The 17,839-nt window shown below is 41.9% G+C and overlaps 1 protein-coding gene across 1 annotated transcript in view; it reads right to left on the bottom strand.

Moving 5' to 3' along the window:
* Nucleotides 1–7,770: 7,770 nt before the first annotated feature.
* SNX18 (sorting nexin 18) overlaps nt 7,771–17,839 on the bottom strand; it is a 28,736-nt gene continuing 18,667 nt past the window's right edge. The window contains exon 2 of the mRNA XM_070357489.1: nt 7,771–10,430. Within this exon, the coding sequence (XP_070213590.1) occupies nt 10,177–10,430 (254 nt within the window). The 3' untranslated portion in view covers nt 7,771–10,176. The remainder of the gene's footprint in view (nt 10,431–17,839) is intronic.

The raw sequence follows: 17,839 nt of genomic DNA, 5'->3' as shown, positions 1-17,839 counted from the left end.
GCAATGCATCTTCATGCGTTTGCAGATGCATAGTGAGAAGGACTGTGAACAGTCTGTTAAAGTTGTCTATTCAGTTTGCAAATATCATGTGGCAACATCCTGACTAAGCAATTGGGAGGTCCCCAGGGTGGATGGAGAGGCAAGCACTGGGCCCTCAACCCCTGTGCTGGAGATCCCAGTACTGGTCAGAGGTAGCCTCCATGGCAACCAGGCAGACATCACCATACCAAGAGAGAGACAAGATTCTCAGGCTGTGACCAGGATAGTCAAGCTACTGTTGAAATACAGATGTGTGCATACAGAACCATGGAAGTTAATATTCTGTGTCAGAGCTCTCAGGTTCTTATACCTGGGGACAGTGATGAAGGGGCCCCTAGGGACTTCCATAGGGTATTCTCTGAGAGCTTAGTTACAAAATCAATACTTAATAGGAAGAGTCATGCTAAGGAGAATGAATGGCTCTTGAATCAGAGCAAGACGGACTGTGAAATTACAGAGTAAGAAGTTATCTAATTGGAAGGAGTGGTCATCAGCCATGGAGCCACAGAAAACCAGGAAGGCACTGTACCTGTGCTTCGTAAGTGCCATAGTGGGGACACAGCACCCCGGTCAGGGGTCTCCACCCAACTGTCCTCATCTCCCACTGCCTCCATTTTAGTGTGGCCTCCACTGTGTCTGCTGCTGCTGCTGCTGCTGCGTCGCTTCAGTCGTGTCCAACTCTGTGCAAGCCCATAGACGGCAGCCCACCAGGCTCCTCCCTCCCTGGGATTCTCCAGGCAAGAATACTGGACTGGGTTGCCATTTCCTTCTCCAATACATGCATGCATGCTAAGTCGCTTCAGTCATGTCCGACTCCCATTGTGTCTGGACTAACACAAAGCCTCCCAACTTGTCTCCCTGCTTCTGCTTTTGCTGCTCCCAGCAAGCAGCTAAAGTCACCCTGTCAAAATATGAGGCAGGTCATGCTCTTTTCCCACAAACCTTTCATTGGCTCCCATCTCAGAGGAAAAGCCAAAGTCCTTACAACAGCCTATATATGGCCACCTATGACCTGAATCCACACCTCTGGGCCTCATCTCCTCCTACTCAGCCCTGTGTTACCTCTACCCCTCCCCCCACTTCTCACTCCCACCCCACCCTGCCTCCCTTGGTGATCAGTCATCATTTTGACTGTCAAATCCTCAAACATGCTGAGGCCTTTGCATTTGCTGTTGAATTTCTGGAATGTTCTTCCCCTGGGTGTCCACTGGGCTTACTCTCCAGTCCTTCAGTTCTTTACTTCAGGTTGGGAGGCCTGTCCTGACCTCTTTATTTAAAATAACAAATTCTCCCACCTCTACTTATCCCCACCCCCACCCCAGTTTATTTTTATCCATGCCACTTATCATCATCTAAATATACCGTATTTCACTAATACATTGGATTATTATGTCTTCCCCACTAGAATGTAAATACGTGAGGGCAGAGATTTTGGTTGGTTTTGTTAACTGCTATATTCCTAGAGCCTAGCACAATACCTAGAAAATAGGCATTCAGTAAATATTAAACAGCCAGGATATCTCTACTGTGCCAATGGATTCATCAAGCTTTCCAAAGTAAGTGATGATGTTGGGGTGACTACATTTTCACAGCAACCTTTTGATGAGGGTTTGGTTTCCCATAGAGTAGAGCAGGAGAGGATATGTAGTCTAGTTCCAGTCAAAGTTTTCCTATTGAAGGAGTAAAAAAACACAGCAGGGCAGTGGTGACTTCCTCATCTTATTTAGGCCTTCAGACTCCAAACAGCTTCCATTGTAGTGAGTTCTCAGTGTTGACCCATGAGACCCTCTGCCCCAACACTCAGAGGCCAGGAGGCCAGTTTTCCTCTTGATTCTGGAGCTCAGCTTGTGCCTTTGTGTTTAGGGAAACTGCCAGTTGTGTTTAGGGAAAACACACAGCAGCAACCTGGCATTTGTGGATTTGACAGGCAAAACGATGGCTCATCGCTGCTTTGGGCTGACTGCACTGCCATTCCCCAGCCTCCTCCTCCTGCGGCCACAGGCTCCTTCCTCCTGGAACCAGAACACAGGTCTGTCTTTGTGGAAAACGGCCCTCACAAGTAGGCTAACCACTTATGCTGGTAGTGTGAATGCAGAGGGCTAAGATTTTTTTGGCCTTTCCTTTTTTCCTAAAATGCAATTTGGTGTAATTCGTGAACCGGGCCAGTCCCAGACATCTTTTGTTCTCTAAGCACAGTCCCCTCTCCCGAATTTACTGCCTGGGCCCTGCATGCTGCCTGCTGGGCCCCCAGGAGGAGGACAGGGTGGGTCCTCAAGGGGAATATCACACCTACTCCTCCTAGGCTCAAGCAGTTGCACCTCTGTTCTCAAACAGGAGGACCGAGCTGTGGGGTTAGGTGATCCCGGAGTCAGGTGAGTGCATGCGTGCTAAGTCGCCTCAGTCATGGCCGACTCTTTGCAACCTCATGGACCGTAACCCACCAGGCTCCTCTGTGTATGGGATTCTCCAGGCAAGAATACTGGAGTGGGTTGCCATGCCCTCCTCCAGGGACTCTTCCCAACCCAGGGATTGAACCCGCGTCTCCTGCGGCTCCTACGCTGCATACGGGTTTTTTATTTCTGAGCCACTGGAAGCAGCGCTGCAATCAGGTGACCTGGGTTCGGATCCCAACTCTGCCTCTTTCTGGTTAGTGTAACCATCACAGAACGTCTAGAAGCCTGTATCCTTGTTTGCAAAATGGTTTTGTTTAAGTCAGTTCTGTAGATAAAGTACTTAATGGCCAGTAGTAGTACCACCCCTAGAGCATAACACACACTCTAGATGTAAGCAGCAGGAAAAAGAAATCCATCTCAGCCCAGGATCCATGCATGCTTATTTGCTAAATGTCATCACAAAAGTGACAAGGGTTCAGGGAAGGGACCAGACGCAAGGGCGCATTGTGGAAGGTTTCACTGGGCAGGGAGGAAGGCAGGAGAGCAAACTGGACTACAGAAAACAGGACTATGGTTTGGACTACAGAAAACAGGACTATGGTTTGGCCCTACCTCTCTTCACAGTCTGGCTTACCTAATAGCTTGGTTGGGAAAGAATCCATCTGCAATACAGGAGACCCGGGTTCGGCTCTTGGGTTGGTAAGATCCCCTGGAGAAGGGACAGGCTACCCACTCCAGTATTCTGGGCTGGAGAATTCCATGGACCGTATAGTCCATGGAGTCGCAAAGAGCTGGACATGACTGAGCGACTTTCACTTCACTTTCACTCTTTAGTTTACTTTACCCATGCTGGTAACAGTATACTTAGTAATGCTGTTGCATTTCAACAAGGACTATCACAATGAAGGCTAATTTGCTCACTATTGTGAGTCCATTGTCCACAGGAGATTGTTCCTTCTACATCTGCACAACCTGCTTCCAGGTCTCAGAGGTGGCTCTAACCTCCTTTGTATATATATATATTTTTTTGACTAGTACCTCTGTCAACTTTAAAATTTATCCTTATTTTTAAAATAGAAAATACATTCAACCTTTCAAAGATATAAAAAGTCATATAACAAAAAAAACTCACTCCCACCCCTGTCATCCAGTTCCCAGACCCCAAAGCAAACAATGTTACTCTTGTCACCAATTGCTTGTCTCTGCTTCCAGAAATAATCCAGGCATGTATAACCAAATAGAATTTCCTCTTTTACTCAAAGGGTAACACATTCTTTTTGTCATGTAATTTTTCTTGAGAAAATTCTATGTTAGTATATGAAGATATTTCATTTTTTAGATGTTTAGATTTTTTTTTAGATATTCTATCAAACATCTAAAACAGTTATCCTTCAGGTAACTGTGCAATTTATCATGGGATCACCTATCAGCATGGATACCTAAAATGTCGTATTTTCTTTCCATGGATTGTAGAATAGAAGCCATTAAAAAGCAGCACTTGTTAAGAAGCCCCCCCCCGCTTCCCCCAAGGGAAGGCTTTGCTTTCCCACGGGTATTTGGGTTCAGATAAAGGACATGGACTTGGTCTCACGTGGCTGCAGCTTTCTACTGAATATGCAGCTAGCACCTCACTACTCCAGGTGACTCAAAATGAGTTCACAGAGACCAGGACATAAGTGATCAAAACTACAGACTCTGCACATCAGCAGGTACACTGAAACACTGCAGGATTTAAGCTGAAACTAATTTGCTAATACTAAACCATACTCCAACTTTTAAAAAACATTCTTCTCCCCAAGTGAACCATTCTGAATTAAAAACAAAAACTTTGCATTTCCTAAAACTGTGAGGTTGAACAAAAGCTAAACTACCAAGTTGTCTAACCAAACTTGGTTACATGGATGTCTTCTTTGATACAGGGCACGGTTGCTCCAAAAGTCATTCGAAGGTATTAAATTCAACTTCCCAGAATGAACACAATGACAGCCATTTAGAAATGTGTCTAAATGTGCATGAGGTCAGGGCTGAGACACTGAACACAGAGCATGTTACCCTTCTTTGTTCATCCTAGGCCTCAAGTATATAATTTTAGGGTGTGAACACAGCAGACATCAATAAAATCGTTATTAATTTGGTGAACAAAAGCAGAATTCTGAGCTGTCTTCTTCATCTTGGTAAGAGCTACAGGACAATTTTGTAAACATACTGGTATTTAAACTCTTTAAAACCAAGTAGGGAGCCTTATGGACAAGGGCTGATCTCTAGAGAGCTGAGCCCCTGCCCACCCCAGCAGGAAGAATTTAGAGTCCGAGAAGCAATGAATTATGCTGTTAGGCAGAGCTGTGCTAGGATTCTGGGAACCTAGAGAGGGGTTTAGACCTGAGCCAGAGCTGGATGGGGGACAGCTGGCCAAGACAGGTACAAGGTGACAGTGGGAACTCCTGTCTGACAGGGACTGGGGTGTGGGTTCTTTATAGCTTATACGAGGTCCCTAAAACATCTCATCCCTTCTCACATAATCACCATCTATCATTCTTACTCTTGCCATGCACTGGGCTCAGGGCTCTTTATGTGTCATTCAATTCTTGCAATTTCTGTGAAGCAGTCTATCCTATTCACAGACAGAAAACTGGCTCAGAGAAGTTAAGTGACTACCTCAAGGTCACACAGCATTTGGGAACATTACTATCATTTACTAAGTACCTACTTCTGGAATTTTTATCACTTCCCATGGTTGTTATTTAGAGAGGGAATACGCTGAATGGTGAAGGACTGTACATACTGGTTAATCTACTACTGTCAATAATTCAATAAAATCTAAGTAGGCCTATCTTACAATGGAGGAAATGGAAGCTCAGATATGGGTTGGTGAGTTGCCTGAGGTCATTCAGAGAGTAGGAGCTAGGATATGACCCCTGGCTCCAATGCATTCTCTTTCTCACAGACATGCTGGGTCAGCTTCCCCATTATGTTGGCAGAGAAGTCCAGCAACTCAGCAATTTCTAAGTCCTGAGAGCTATTTCTTGGAGTAACTGAAAATTTAAACCACTAGAAAAATAAGATCTGATGCATCTGGCCACTTCAAACTTAGAAATCATTTCCACATATGCTGATGGGATGCACAGCAAAGGAATGTCACACATCTTGTGTCTTTCTAAGTTCCTTTTAGGGTAGCTTCACAGGTAACGCTGGCTTCTGGTACAAGTTCATCCAAGGAAATGGAACTTCCTCAATGGCTCAGCAGGAAAAGAATCTGCCTGCAATGCAAGAGACCCAGGTTTGATTCCTGGGTTGGTAAGATTCCCTGGAGAAGGAAATTGCAACCCACTCCAGTATTCTTGCCTGGAGAATCCCATGGACAGAAGAGCCTGGCATGCTACAGTCCAAAAAGGCACAAAGAGTTGGACATGGCTGAGTGGCTAAACATAACTTAATAAAACAAGCCACTTTTGGAAGCTCTATCTCTGCCACAGGAATAATGGGATTGAGAAATCAAGACCAAGTAGGAGGAACTCGTGATCCCTAGAAAGGCTTTAGCTATGACTCAATCCTAGATTACCTGCCCACAAAGTCAGAGGCTCGGGATAGAGGCAAATCCCCGAGTTGGGTTTTTCCAGGAGCCTGATAGCACCCTTCTGTACTCTGCCTAGAAGTTTACTCCACCACTCCTCAGACTCATCAGAACTTACCACGTGGAAAATCGTGTGTTGCTTCTACCTGTGACCAAGGGGAACTTGTCATGGCTAATTCTGACCCTGACCAAGAGGAATTAAATGCTGAATTTCACATTAGTTCCTGTGGCCTCCTTTCTTCTTTCAAACACCCTTTAAGAGACCTTCTCCTTCTCATGTCCCACCCTCCAATCTTGGGCCACAGATGACGTCTCCAGCTTGGGTCAGGTTTCCACCACTGGCCTAAGGAAATCTGTGAACTGCAAGATACCTTGGCCATTTTAGATGTATCAGAAGAGGCTGAGAAAGCCAAGCCACAGGAAAATAAATAAATAAAATAGACCCATACAGATAAGACCCTGACAGATTACAAAGCCCCACATGGATGGCAAGCTTAGTTCTAGATGGGGAGTTTGGCCCTGTGTGGGATTTCCAGGTCCCTGTACCCATTGCAACCCTTCACATTTTGGATTAGGCTAGTTGGAGCTGGCTTGCCGCTGGCAACCAATAGTGACAATTCCCAACAGAGAAAACACGTAACTACTTAAGCACCTACTATGTGTCAGGTGCTAGACACACAGTAGCTACTATTTCAAAACACCTCACTCACAATTTATTGTTATAAGTTCAATAGTTACTGAAGTTACTAACACAAGCAGATATTCAGTGGGACTTCCAAATGGCTTACGGATTTAAATTAAACAGTACAAAATTTCATGAACAATTTATATGGCAACTGCAGATGGATGCTTAAGACAGTGAATTCAGTCTTCTATTTTTCTGTTTAAGTCTTTCACATTAAATAAATGCCTCCTTGATTACTGGAGAAAAAAATAATTATAATATTCCATTGAAGCTGAGAAATAAAGCAACCTTTGTTTATTTTTTAAAAGATAAACATGGCTGATCTGCACTAATCATAATATTTTGAAGGAAATAAAACAATATTTGATATTTTTAGTCTAGAAATAAATAATACTCTGTTTTACTTAGTCTGTCCGCCAAAGACAAGGTTGGAAATGAGAATACTGGATAATGCCTATGGATTTAAAAGTATCAACCATGGTTATTCAATTCTGAGGAAATAAAAGCATAAATGGATAAGCATTAAAAGCATAAGCTTATTGCATAAGCATTATGCAATAAAAGCATAAGCATTAACTGGCTTAGTAAATTAATAGAAAAAAATGAACTTAGGAAAGAATGACATTTAAAGGTTTATATATAAACTTTACACGCTTCATTTGAGAGACCAAAACATTTTTCAAGTCCTTAATGATGAGAACAGCAGCAAAATTCAAGACAATTAAAAACCGGCATTTAAGAAACTGCTGTATTGTTATGAATAAATGTAAGACAACAGTACTAGTGAAGCCCAAGAAAATCCCAGTTAAACTCCATTCAAGCCAATGAGCACTGGCTTTCCATTTCACTTTCCAATGTGTTCCCTTATTCCAGGTTTGAAACATACCTTCAGATAAGAGAGCCTAGAAGAGTAAGAGTCCCAGCGCACAGCTGCAGAACCAGTCTTGCTGCATTACAGTTTCAGCACATGAACAACTACAACTGTTTCTAATTAAAATAGCAAAGCCAGGCTCAAGTGCACACCCTGTTCTAAATACGTATTTGAATCAAAACTTATGAATTATAGAAAAAAAGACAAATAATGGCATGAAGGGCATGATAGTTTATTTTTAAAAAATTGTACCACACTGATCAAAATGACCAGCATACACATTACGATGGCTTTTCTCTTGGGTATTAACATCGCAGTATTTTTGTATACTGAAATGTTTCAATAGGACCAAGAACGTTAGAGAGATAAAAACCTTAGATGAAAATGAACACTAATGATTCTGGTGTCCTACCCCATAGAATTAATTTAAACCCCTTATGAATCAGTGGCATTATCATGTTATGTAGCTCTGAAGAATGAAAGTTCTCTTCTAAATAGGCAGCATGAACCTATACCTTCTTCCTCTTTTATCTTTAGCTCTTACAATTTGAACTATGTCCACCCTGGCCAAAGCACAATCATACAAGACACCTCAGATAATTTCCATGCTACCATTGCACAAGTTTAGTGATTTTTACTTAAACAAACAAAAAGTCAAACCACTGTCAAAAAAAGGAGGCAAATAAAAATGATTTTCCAATCATTTGAAAAGCATAGTGCTTATTTGTCCAATACAGACTCAAACTTAAATTAAATGCTATCATTATCATCTCTAAACTTCTGCAATAAAATTAACATATATATATATATATGGGTTTCATTTATAGAACTGTATCTTGCAATCAACAGGAAAAAGTTATTTTTTTAGAGAACAATATATTTGGTTACAGTTCCACATGTCGGTAGTAGAGACAAAGCCACATGATGTTAAATCTGGCTCTAAGTTAACTAAGGTATAAAATTTTGATCAAATCTGATCTTAAAAATTCAACCCATGTGAGATTACTTTTTAGAGTAAATGTGCTATTGAGAAATCATTTCAATAACCTTCACTTTGTATGACTATCTGCAAATTGACCCTTTTCTTTTAATCAATGTGACTCACCAACATTTCAAACTGACCTCTTTACTTCTACGTTACCACTTGAATACCCAGGGATTTCTGAGGCAGCATAAGTTTGACTTCATTAAAAACAGTAGACAGTTTAACCTTTCAGTGACAGCTTTACAATCTGTAAACTCAAGAATCACATTATTGAGCTCAGCAACTATAAAAACATTGAGATTCTGGTATTTCAAACCAAAATCTCTTTGTGCTTTTTAGATTAAGCTGCTTTTGAATATTTTTGGTATTTATCAGCCATTTGTATTTCCCTTATAGAAATAAAAGAATACACTTAAAGTAATTTTTAAGGTTAAATGTCCTGGGGGCTTATCAATACTTAAAGAAAAAAATTACTTTTTTCCATCAGCATTTGGAATAGTAGAAATTATTTCTGGTCCCTCATTAGATCAACCAACATTACTTTTCATCACGTGTAACACTGAATTTTATAGACATCCCTGAAAAAGTTTTTGATTAAGTAAACAAGTGAATCACAGTGGAGTCTCAATCAGTTAACAGTGTAGATCCATTAAAACACACACACACACACACACACACACACTGAATATTAAAAAGAAAAATTTCAAGCTAAAAAAGAAAAAAAAGAAAACTCTCATAAGAATTAAAACCGAGTGTGTATTGTCACTGATTCTGTGCTCGTGTCCCCAACAGATTAGACCCCTTCTCCGGGTTGTAAGACATGTTCGATTAAATCTCCACGTCAAGTTTCCAGGACACTTGAGTGAAGAGACTAGCTACTGCAGCATCTAAGGGAGCAGAGTGGCACCATTTTCTTCCCTAACAGACACCCTGTCTGAAGGTGAACGTGAGGCTCCCTCCGCTGTGCTCGCCAGCATCTATCAGGAGACAAAACTCGCTGGGCAAGCTGGTGACAGCTGATCCTCCCGCCCTGCCCCCAGCGCCAACAGGAGGTTCCCAGCAGTTCGTCATTATGTGCACTGGCCTTTCACTCTTTCCATCAGAAAAGTTGTGGTTGCTTTAAAAAGAGGGTACGGGGTGGAGAAATGAAAAACCAAGAGTCTAAAGGCACAAAGTCGCATAGCTGCTCTAGTTGGAGTTTGTAAACAGAGAATAGGCTGAATTTAGGTAATCCCAATCTATGAGAGTAAAAAGGCATCCACAGCAGGCTTTTAACCAGCCAGCTTCTTTGAGACCCTTCATGGGTTTTGAGGTCTACAAAGTATGCACTAAAATACCCATACTTCAAAAAGCAATAAGGCAAATAGTATACTCATTATTCCAAAAGTTACAATGGTAGTGTAGGCATACAGAGTATAATTTAGTTACAATGTGTGGTACTGTTTCTATTATATAAACATATTAACTGCTTCTTTCCTACATAATTATATATTCAGCCCAGTTTCAGTTGAACACAAAACCATCCTTGTACCACTGCTGATAGTTGGCAATAGTTCTTTGATAGCAGTTTGTATTCTGCTGTAGAAATTATCCTTGAACTGAAAAAAAAGTCCACAATCCAACGTCCAGTCATTAAACACTATCGTATTTGTGAAGAGCCTCTTCCAACTTCTGCGTCACTTTTTGGAAAAATATTATTTGTTGTTGTAAGAAATGCTGCATTTGTGATTTAAAGTCTCTTACTCGAATTTGATGGAAGTGGTGAATTTCAGCCAAAGTAGCAAAAGAAATAGTGTTACAGCGATCCTGAATGCCATCAGCCTTTTGGACTTCCATCTTCCCTTCTTCCACGTGTCGCCTACTCTCCTTGACTTTGGTAAGAGCTCCTGTGGTTTAAAAAGAAAATTAATTAAAAATACATATAAAAAATAAAAAATACATATGTATCCCAGTGTTACAGCTACATAGTAAACAGAATGTTGGGCATTATAAATACTTGCCTGAACTATTTTGAAGTCCCTTGGCATTTAAAGGGGTGACTATAATTATTTATTAAAAAAGAAGAAATCTGGTAAAGTTTCTGAAAACACCTCCACTGCTACAAATTCACTTATCAAAACTAGCCTTTGCCATTGACCAAATAGTATGTTTCATCTCTTCCAATAGCAGAGATATTATATACTATAGACAAAAACTGCAAGGAATTTTTCCTAAAAAGACAAACCAAGAAACTCTGCGATTTTAACATTCTTAAGGGACAAAGTGTAACACCACTCTGTATGTGTGTGTGTGTGTTAGTCACTCAGTCACATCCAACTCCTGGCAACCCCATGGACTAGCCCTCTAGGCTCCTCTGTCCATGGAATTCTCCAGGCATGAACACTGGAGTGGATAGCCGTTCACTTCTCCAGGGGATCTTTCCAACCCAGGGATCAAAACTGGGTCTCCCATATTGCAGATAAGATTTTTTTTTTCTGTCTGAGCCACCAACACCACTATATACACATACATTAAGAAGGTCATCTCTAAAGTGGAGCATACTGCAGGCATGCCTGATTCTGACTCCACATTCTACCAGATCCATACCTGTAGCATAATGGCCCTGTGCAGTAAACATATGCCTCCTTCTCCTTACAGGCTGTAAAGATCAGTGAGTGTTGAGTTTGCCCTAACAGTCACCTGGGAATGAAGCCAGAAGTGTCATAGCCTCCGGCCAAGAAACATCACCAGAGGATGCGGGCCGGGGGGTTGGGGATGGGGTGGGGTGGAGAGGACGGTTTCTGTCGCAAGTGCCACAGGAGGGCAGATCTTCCCCTAGAAGCACAGTCATAAAAAAAAGCACAAAAGCCTGAGGATGCATAGGAGGTAGGAAAAATAAAGACTATTCATGTGTTCTTAAAAATGAGTGATGATAAAGTTCAAATCACTTGAGCACAGCCAGCTCAAGAATCCAGATTCCTGACCCCACATGCATCCATTCTACTGAACCACAATGAAAGACGAGAGAAACACTTAGGGCACCAGGCTTGCTGGTCTGAGGATGTGATGATGCTAAGTGGAGGGAAAGGGAACCTGTTTAGAAGGCAGTGGGGAAGCTGAGCAGCTTTGTTGTGGAAATGTTGTTTTAGCCAATGGTGAAATATACAGGGGAAAAGCCCTGTATCTAAATTTCTTCAAATCTACAAAATAGAGTAAACCTACTATTAAATAAAATCCTTAAAGACTGTTTTGTTTTTTTTGCACAACTCAAAGACCTGAGAAATTAAAACTCATCAACAACAAATGTTACAGATATAAATGTATGTATGTTTGTATATTTTCATTTATTTATTCTAAAAATCTTTACCTGAAAAGCAGGAGAGCCCTGGAGCAGAGAGAATACCCTGCCTCCCCCGTGACCACACAGTGGAGATGTCATCCATGTTAACTGGGCTACAGGAAGACCCCTACCCAATCCCCTAAGTAGCCATCACCTTGAATGGCCCTGTTAACATCTCCCCCACAGCAGACAAGACTCAAGAAGCAATGCAACCTGCCTGCCTGTGGTCTACACTAAACAGAGAACGCTCCTCCTCCTTAGAGACAGCAAAGAATAATTTCTTATAGCGAACTTACGTTCATTATATTTGTACAAGTGTCATCGTTAATATATAAAAATTGAAGTTGAATAAACTAGGAAAGCATGAGACAGAAAACTAAAAAAGAAAAGAAAAAATTACCTAAAAGATGACTGAGAATATGAAACTATGAAATTTACATTGAAAATGGTTGAGAGAGAGCTTGCTGTTATTGTTTAGTTGCTAAGTCATGTCCGACTCTCTTTTTGCAACCCTGTGGATTATAGCCCGCTGGGCTCCTCTGTCCATGAGATTTCCCAGGCAAGAATATTGGAGTGGGTTGCTATTTCCTTCCTCAGGAGATCTTTCTGATCCAGGGAAGGAACCTGTGTATCCTGCTTGGCAGGTGGATTCTTTACCACCGAGCCACCTGGGAAGCTGAAACAAGGCATTAAGAGAGCAGAGTCTCAGGCGATCTGACTGTTCGTGTGATTCAGGGCCGAGGTGCCTGCTATTGAGCATGGAGGACAGGCACTGGAGCCCTGCCCTGCACAGGTCCCTGTGCAGCCGGGAAGCAGCTGGGTACCGGGAATATGCTGTGAGGGTCACTTGCTCTAGTCACTGGAGTCCAGCACAGAGGAACTCAGAAACCTGGCCCTGAGCGGTGCCAAGGTCAACGAACCTGCAGCTCGTCAGCCTCCAGATGAGATCACCATCTTCTCAGAAACGACATTCTATGACACAGGCCTGCAGACATGCATCCGTAAAAACCAATTTACAAATGAACAAGCCTGACGTTTTCACAACCTGAATCACATCAGAATACATTTTCAAAATTCCTGGACACAGTACAAGTATTAACTCTCTCCAAGGCCTAAAGACCTTTTGGCATTTGTCGCCTTCAAGCTTTCTGAGTGTACATTCTAAAAAGGATCTGTGAATCGAAGACTCACTCTTCTCCCAGCTATGAATTTATTTTGTAAATAACACAGAGCCCTGAACAGTTGGGTTTCTGGGGCAATAATCTCAGCTCATTTACCAGCATTTGTGGAGGGCCTGGCTTCCCCAGTGACTCAGCGGTAAAGAATCCACCTGCAACGCAGAAGCTGCAGGAGACATGAGTTAGATCCCTGGGTGGGAAAGATCCCCTGGAGGAGGGCATGGCAACCCACTCCAGCATTCTTGTCTGGAGAATCCCCATGGACAGGGGAGCCTGGCGGGCTACAGTCCGTGGGGTTGCAAAGAGTTGGAAACGACTGAAGCAACTTAACACACACAAAAGGACAGCACAGAGCCGGCAAGGGGGATGCACATGGCGGGGCTCACACCAAGTGTTCAAGTCCCCACCCTCCGGAACTCTCAAGGAAGACACCTTGAGAAAGCACACTGAGGGCCAGCGCACAGCCATGGCGTGAAGTGACAGAGCCGCAAAGCACGGAATTCTGCATGGCAACTGACTGTGGCTTCTTCCAAGAGAATGTAATCATGTCACAAGGGAAAACGCTTGGAGGACCTGCTCTGTGCCAGGCAGTGCTGAGGACGAAGGGTGCCAGGGTGGGGGCAGGAATAAGCGGAGATAACAGTAAATGGGAGCTGCCTAAAACAGTCATCAAATACGCGAGGCACGTTCTGTGTACCAACTCTAACCCTGCTGCAACTCTGCTACAGACATTACTGCTGTTTTACAACAAGGAAACTGAGAAAGCCACCCACATTCTTTGAGGCCCGAAGTTAGCAGTAACCCAGTAAGAGGTGGGAGAGATGGGATCTGAATACAGAACTGACTTCAAAGCAAACACCACAAATATTCAGAAAAGAAACTGGAGACTGAAGAGACAAAAAGGCACAGTGGGCTGGTAAGCAGGGTGCTGGGGTAAGGGCAGGGGCTCCTGCTCCCCTTCTCTCTTTTCACCTCCCTTGCTGGTCCCTGGCTTTTATTCTGACGTGCACATCAGGAGACCTTGTGAGCATGTAAAATAAACCATAGAGGTGCTGAAAATTTCCCTCTGGAATCTTAGTAGCCTCATTCAATTCATTAATGGTGCCTGTAAAGCCTTTTAATATTTATAAGATGTCTGATTTTCTTATCTTTGAAGCATACAATTAGGGTGCTACAAAAAAAAAATCGAAAAGGCAGCACATATTTCATTATTTTGAAAATTTAAACTCAAACTTACATGGGGGGGGGTGGGAGGTTTTGTCTTCCCCACCTCCCCCCCTTCTCACCGACTTAGATTCTATTGGAAAATTATATAAGTCAAGAACTATCACCAAAAATAGTAATATACAATCCCTGGATGGGCTTTGCCTTTGTTTGCTCTAGTGCAGCTGGATAGCCCAGCCAAAAATTATTTTGCAAAATAGGAAGAACAGAACAAACCACTGAAGAGAAGCACCCAAAGGGCAATTTCACTTGGAATTTTGGTTTAAGGCACTTAATACAATTCAAATCTATTAGCATAATGCATCAGGATTGCAAGGAGCAAGGAAACAGGTGAAATATGTTTATCAGAAAGAGACAAGGTTCCTATTTTAGGGACTCGAATTGTTTTTTGAGGTGACAAGTTTTACATGCCTGAAACCATTAAAGACCTACACAAGATAGAAAATGAAGGTATTGAACAGCATTCTATAAATGTACAAACTGGTAGAAGAGGGAGTGCTCGGTGTAATCAAGGAAGATTATGTCTTCACAAAATTGGACCCACGAATTTGGAGCAAATTTTAAAACCACAATGTCTTTTAACTAAAATGTAGTTAAATTGGTTTCCCTCCAGACCCACCTTCTGAAGAAAGATGATTAACAAAAAACAGGCTGACAGCAATATACTTTTTGAAAAATCGAAAGAGTTCCCGAGTTGACAGCAATCCAGTTCTCTAAGCATCTGGCTGTTACATTTCAGGATGACAACCCACAGACCTTCAACCCCAAGCCCCCCCAAAAGTAAGTTATCTTTTGTAAAATATTATTGACAGTTAAAAAATTATTTCCTTCAAGAAGAAAACCATTCTGCGTTTAAATATTCACCTCACAAGCCTCTGATTAGTTTTTCCCATACAGTTTTAACAAATACTAAGGGTTTAGTGTGTTTTCTTATGAGAAAGATAAAGTCAAATCATTCAATAAGCTAATTATGGAAGTTAATTAGTTTACTGTCTGAGAGTATACAGAAAAAAAAGAAAAAACCACTGGGGAATTGATGAACAGAACTACTTTCTGGAGTTTCCCTGAAGCTTCCCTCTACCCCACTTCTACCCACTGCACTTCTAAACTCTGGCTTCTCTCAAGGTCAAAGTGGGAACATACTTTTCCAATAGAAATGTATTACAAACATCCATTAGATATAAGTAAAATAGTTTTACTATTAGAACTAGGACTTACGTTTTGTCACAGACAGTGTATTCTTGCAGTTTATTTGCCAGTTCTCAAACTGGGAATTATCTGTACACACATCTACGCTTCCCATATTTCCAAATCTAAAATATTAAACATCACAAGGCAGAGAGAGCCACATTTTCAATCAGGTTTAGCTTCTAAAGAGTGAAGAGTTGGAGAAAGAAAACTATTGGGGGCAGGGTTAGATCCCTACAGACTTGTTACTTCTAGGATAGCTTAAAATATTAACTTGTAGCTAAGAATCAACTGCAGAGGTACAATGTAACCAGCTGCAGAGTTGTAACAAACATTGCGGCATATTTTAAGTACTCTCTCAGCTGTACCAAACCCAAGAGGAGTGTAAATAAAAGCTAGAAACATGGCCCAGAATCTAAAGATCAACAGGAACGCATACTTTTATCACGCAGTCAACACAAAAACAGGCAAAGGTTTTCAAAACCTGTATTTTTTTTTAAACTTTATTTTGCATTGGGGTAGAGCCGATTAACAATGCTGTGATAGCTTCAGGTGAACAGGGAAGGAGCTCAGCCACACACATACATGTACCCATTGACCCCCAAACTCCCCTCCCCCAAAAGCTGTACTTTGATAGTGGCTAATTTAGGAGCAATCTAACCCTACCAGGCCTCTGCTGTCACAAACATCACACTGTCACCCTGCTTTTGTAACAGTAAGGAAAATCAAACAATAAGGGGGAGAACTTATAAAATAAAGCCTAGGGTGAAAAGTGGTTGCTTCTGGATTAAACAAAAGACCCATAAAACTCATGGGTAGGGCAACTGTTTTAAAGTGAAAGAAAATTAAAAATAGGAGGGATCAGAAGGAAACATATTTCAGAGTAGGAACACAAGTACATAACTACAAAATTATTTCTCGGGCTAAAAGACAAACATTATATGGGGTTATATATGGACAAAATAAGGTTTTATCAAGAAAAGAAAATAGAGGCAATCATTAAATTCTGATATTAAGTAAGAAGAGGCTGACATCACAGAACAATGAACACATTCTTCATTAAGATACTTATAGCCAATAACAAGACAAAATAACAAGAAGGTAATACATGAAAAATGGTGCAGCCTCCCCAAGTTACACAACTAAAAATAAATTCTTAAAGGGTATTAGAAATACAGGAAAAGGTATTCATGAACGTGGGCAATGTATTTCCATCACACCCATGACTGTGCTCCCCAACAGGCAAAAGCAATCTAGTTCCCATGCAGGACACTGGGCTGAGTTGGACACATTTCAGGTGTTTCTTCCCCAGGGAATCTCTGTGGCGGGGAGGCAGAAAGGAATACAGAGATGCGCTTCCCAGGTGGCGCTGGTGGTAAAGAACCTGCCTGCCGATGCAGGAGACGTAAGAGATGCGGGTTTGATCCTTGGGTTGGGAAGACCCCCTAGAGAAAGGCATGACAACCCACTCCAGTACTCTTGCCTCGAAAATTTCATGGACAGAGGAGCCTCGGGGGCTACAGTCCATGGGCCCCAAAGAGTCTTTTCATAATACAGAGTCACCCCTCCTAAAAAGGCTTCCAGGCTAAGAAGGAACTTGCAGCTGAGCACTCAATCTAACTATTAAAATAGTTGGACAAATTATTAAAGGATTTCCACAGGATAGAAAGTTCACTCAGGAACTGATCAGCCTAAACCTTTATTCCAAAGGATGGAGCAGGACCATGACAGATTTCTACCACTACCACTGGGGAAGCTGGAAGAACTGAGTCCTTTGGTAAGAAGGGCAGAGTTGGGTCTCCGATTTTTTTTTTTCAATGAGCTATAAGGTTGTGAAAGTTAAACGAGGTTTTGGTACAGTTTTTTTCAGTCTCTCTAGCAAGAGGCTGTGACTTGCCCAAAGTCCCACAGCTAATTCCTAGCAAAGAACTTGCCCTTCCTACCTGCCTGCCAGCCCTGCCACTCTCCACTTAACATTCCAGTCAGGGCCTCTGCTCCACTCTCTTGAAAAGGGTCCTTCCCTTTCTACATTTGGAGTCATAAAAGGAAAACTAAACCAGTATTTCAACTTTGCTTTAGGACCTGCTATTAACAAATCTCCCAGACTTTTTTGGCATTCTTAGCTGACTCTGTACATGCAAAATTCCTAACTGCGTTCATTTTGATACTTATTGAAATTACTCAGGCTCAGAGAAAGGCATTTTGCCCATTTCCCATCACCAAACCCAGCAGAACTCATGTCCTAACTTCATTCCCACTCCTCTCCTCCCATGCTCTGGGTATTTTACCAATGTGAGCATAATTTTAAAGCATGCTCAGGTCAGAAGGAGCATCTTAATTAATAACCCACATGCACTCAATTTTAGAGGAATGATATTATGCACAC

The sequence above is a fragment of the Bos mutus genome, chromosome 20 (assembly GCF_027580195.1).
Source record: "Bos mutus isolate GX-2022 chromosome 20, NWIPB_WYAK_1.1, whole genome shotgun sequence".
NCBI lineage: Eukaryota > Metazoa > Chordata > Mammalia > Artiodactyla > Bovidae > Bos > Bos mutus.
Note: the sequence above shows the minus strand (reverse complement) of the source record. Positions and strands in the feature narration are given on the sequence as shown.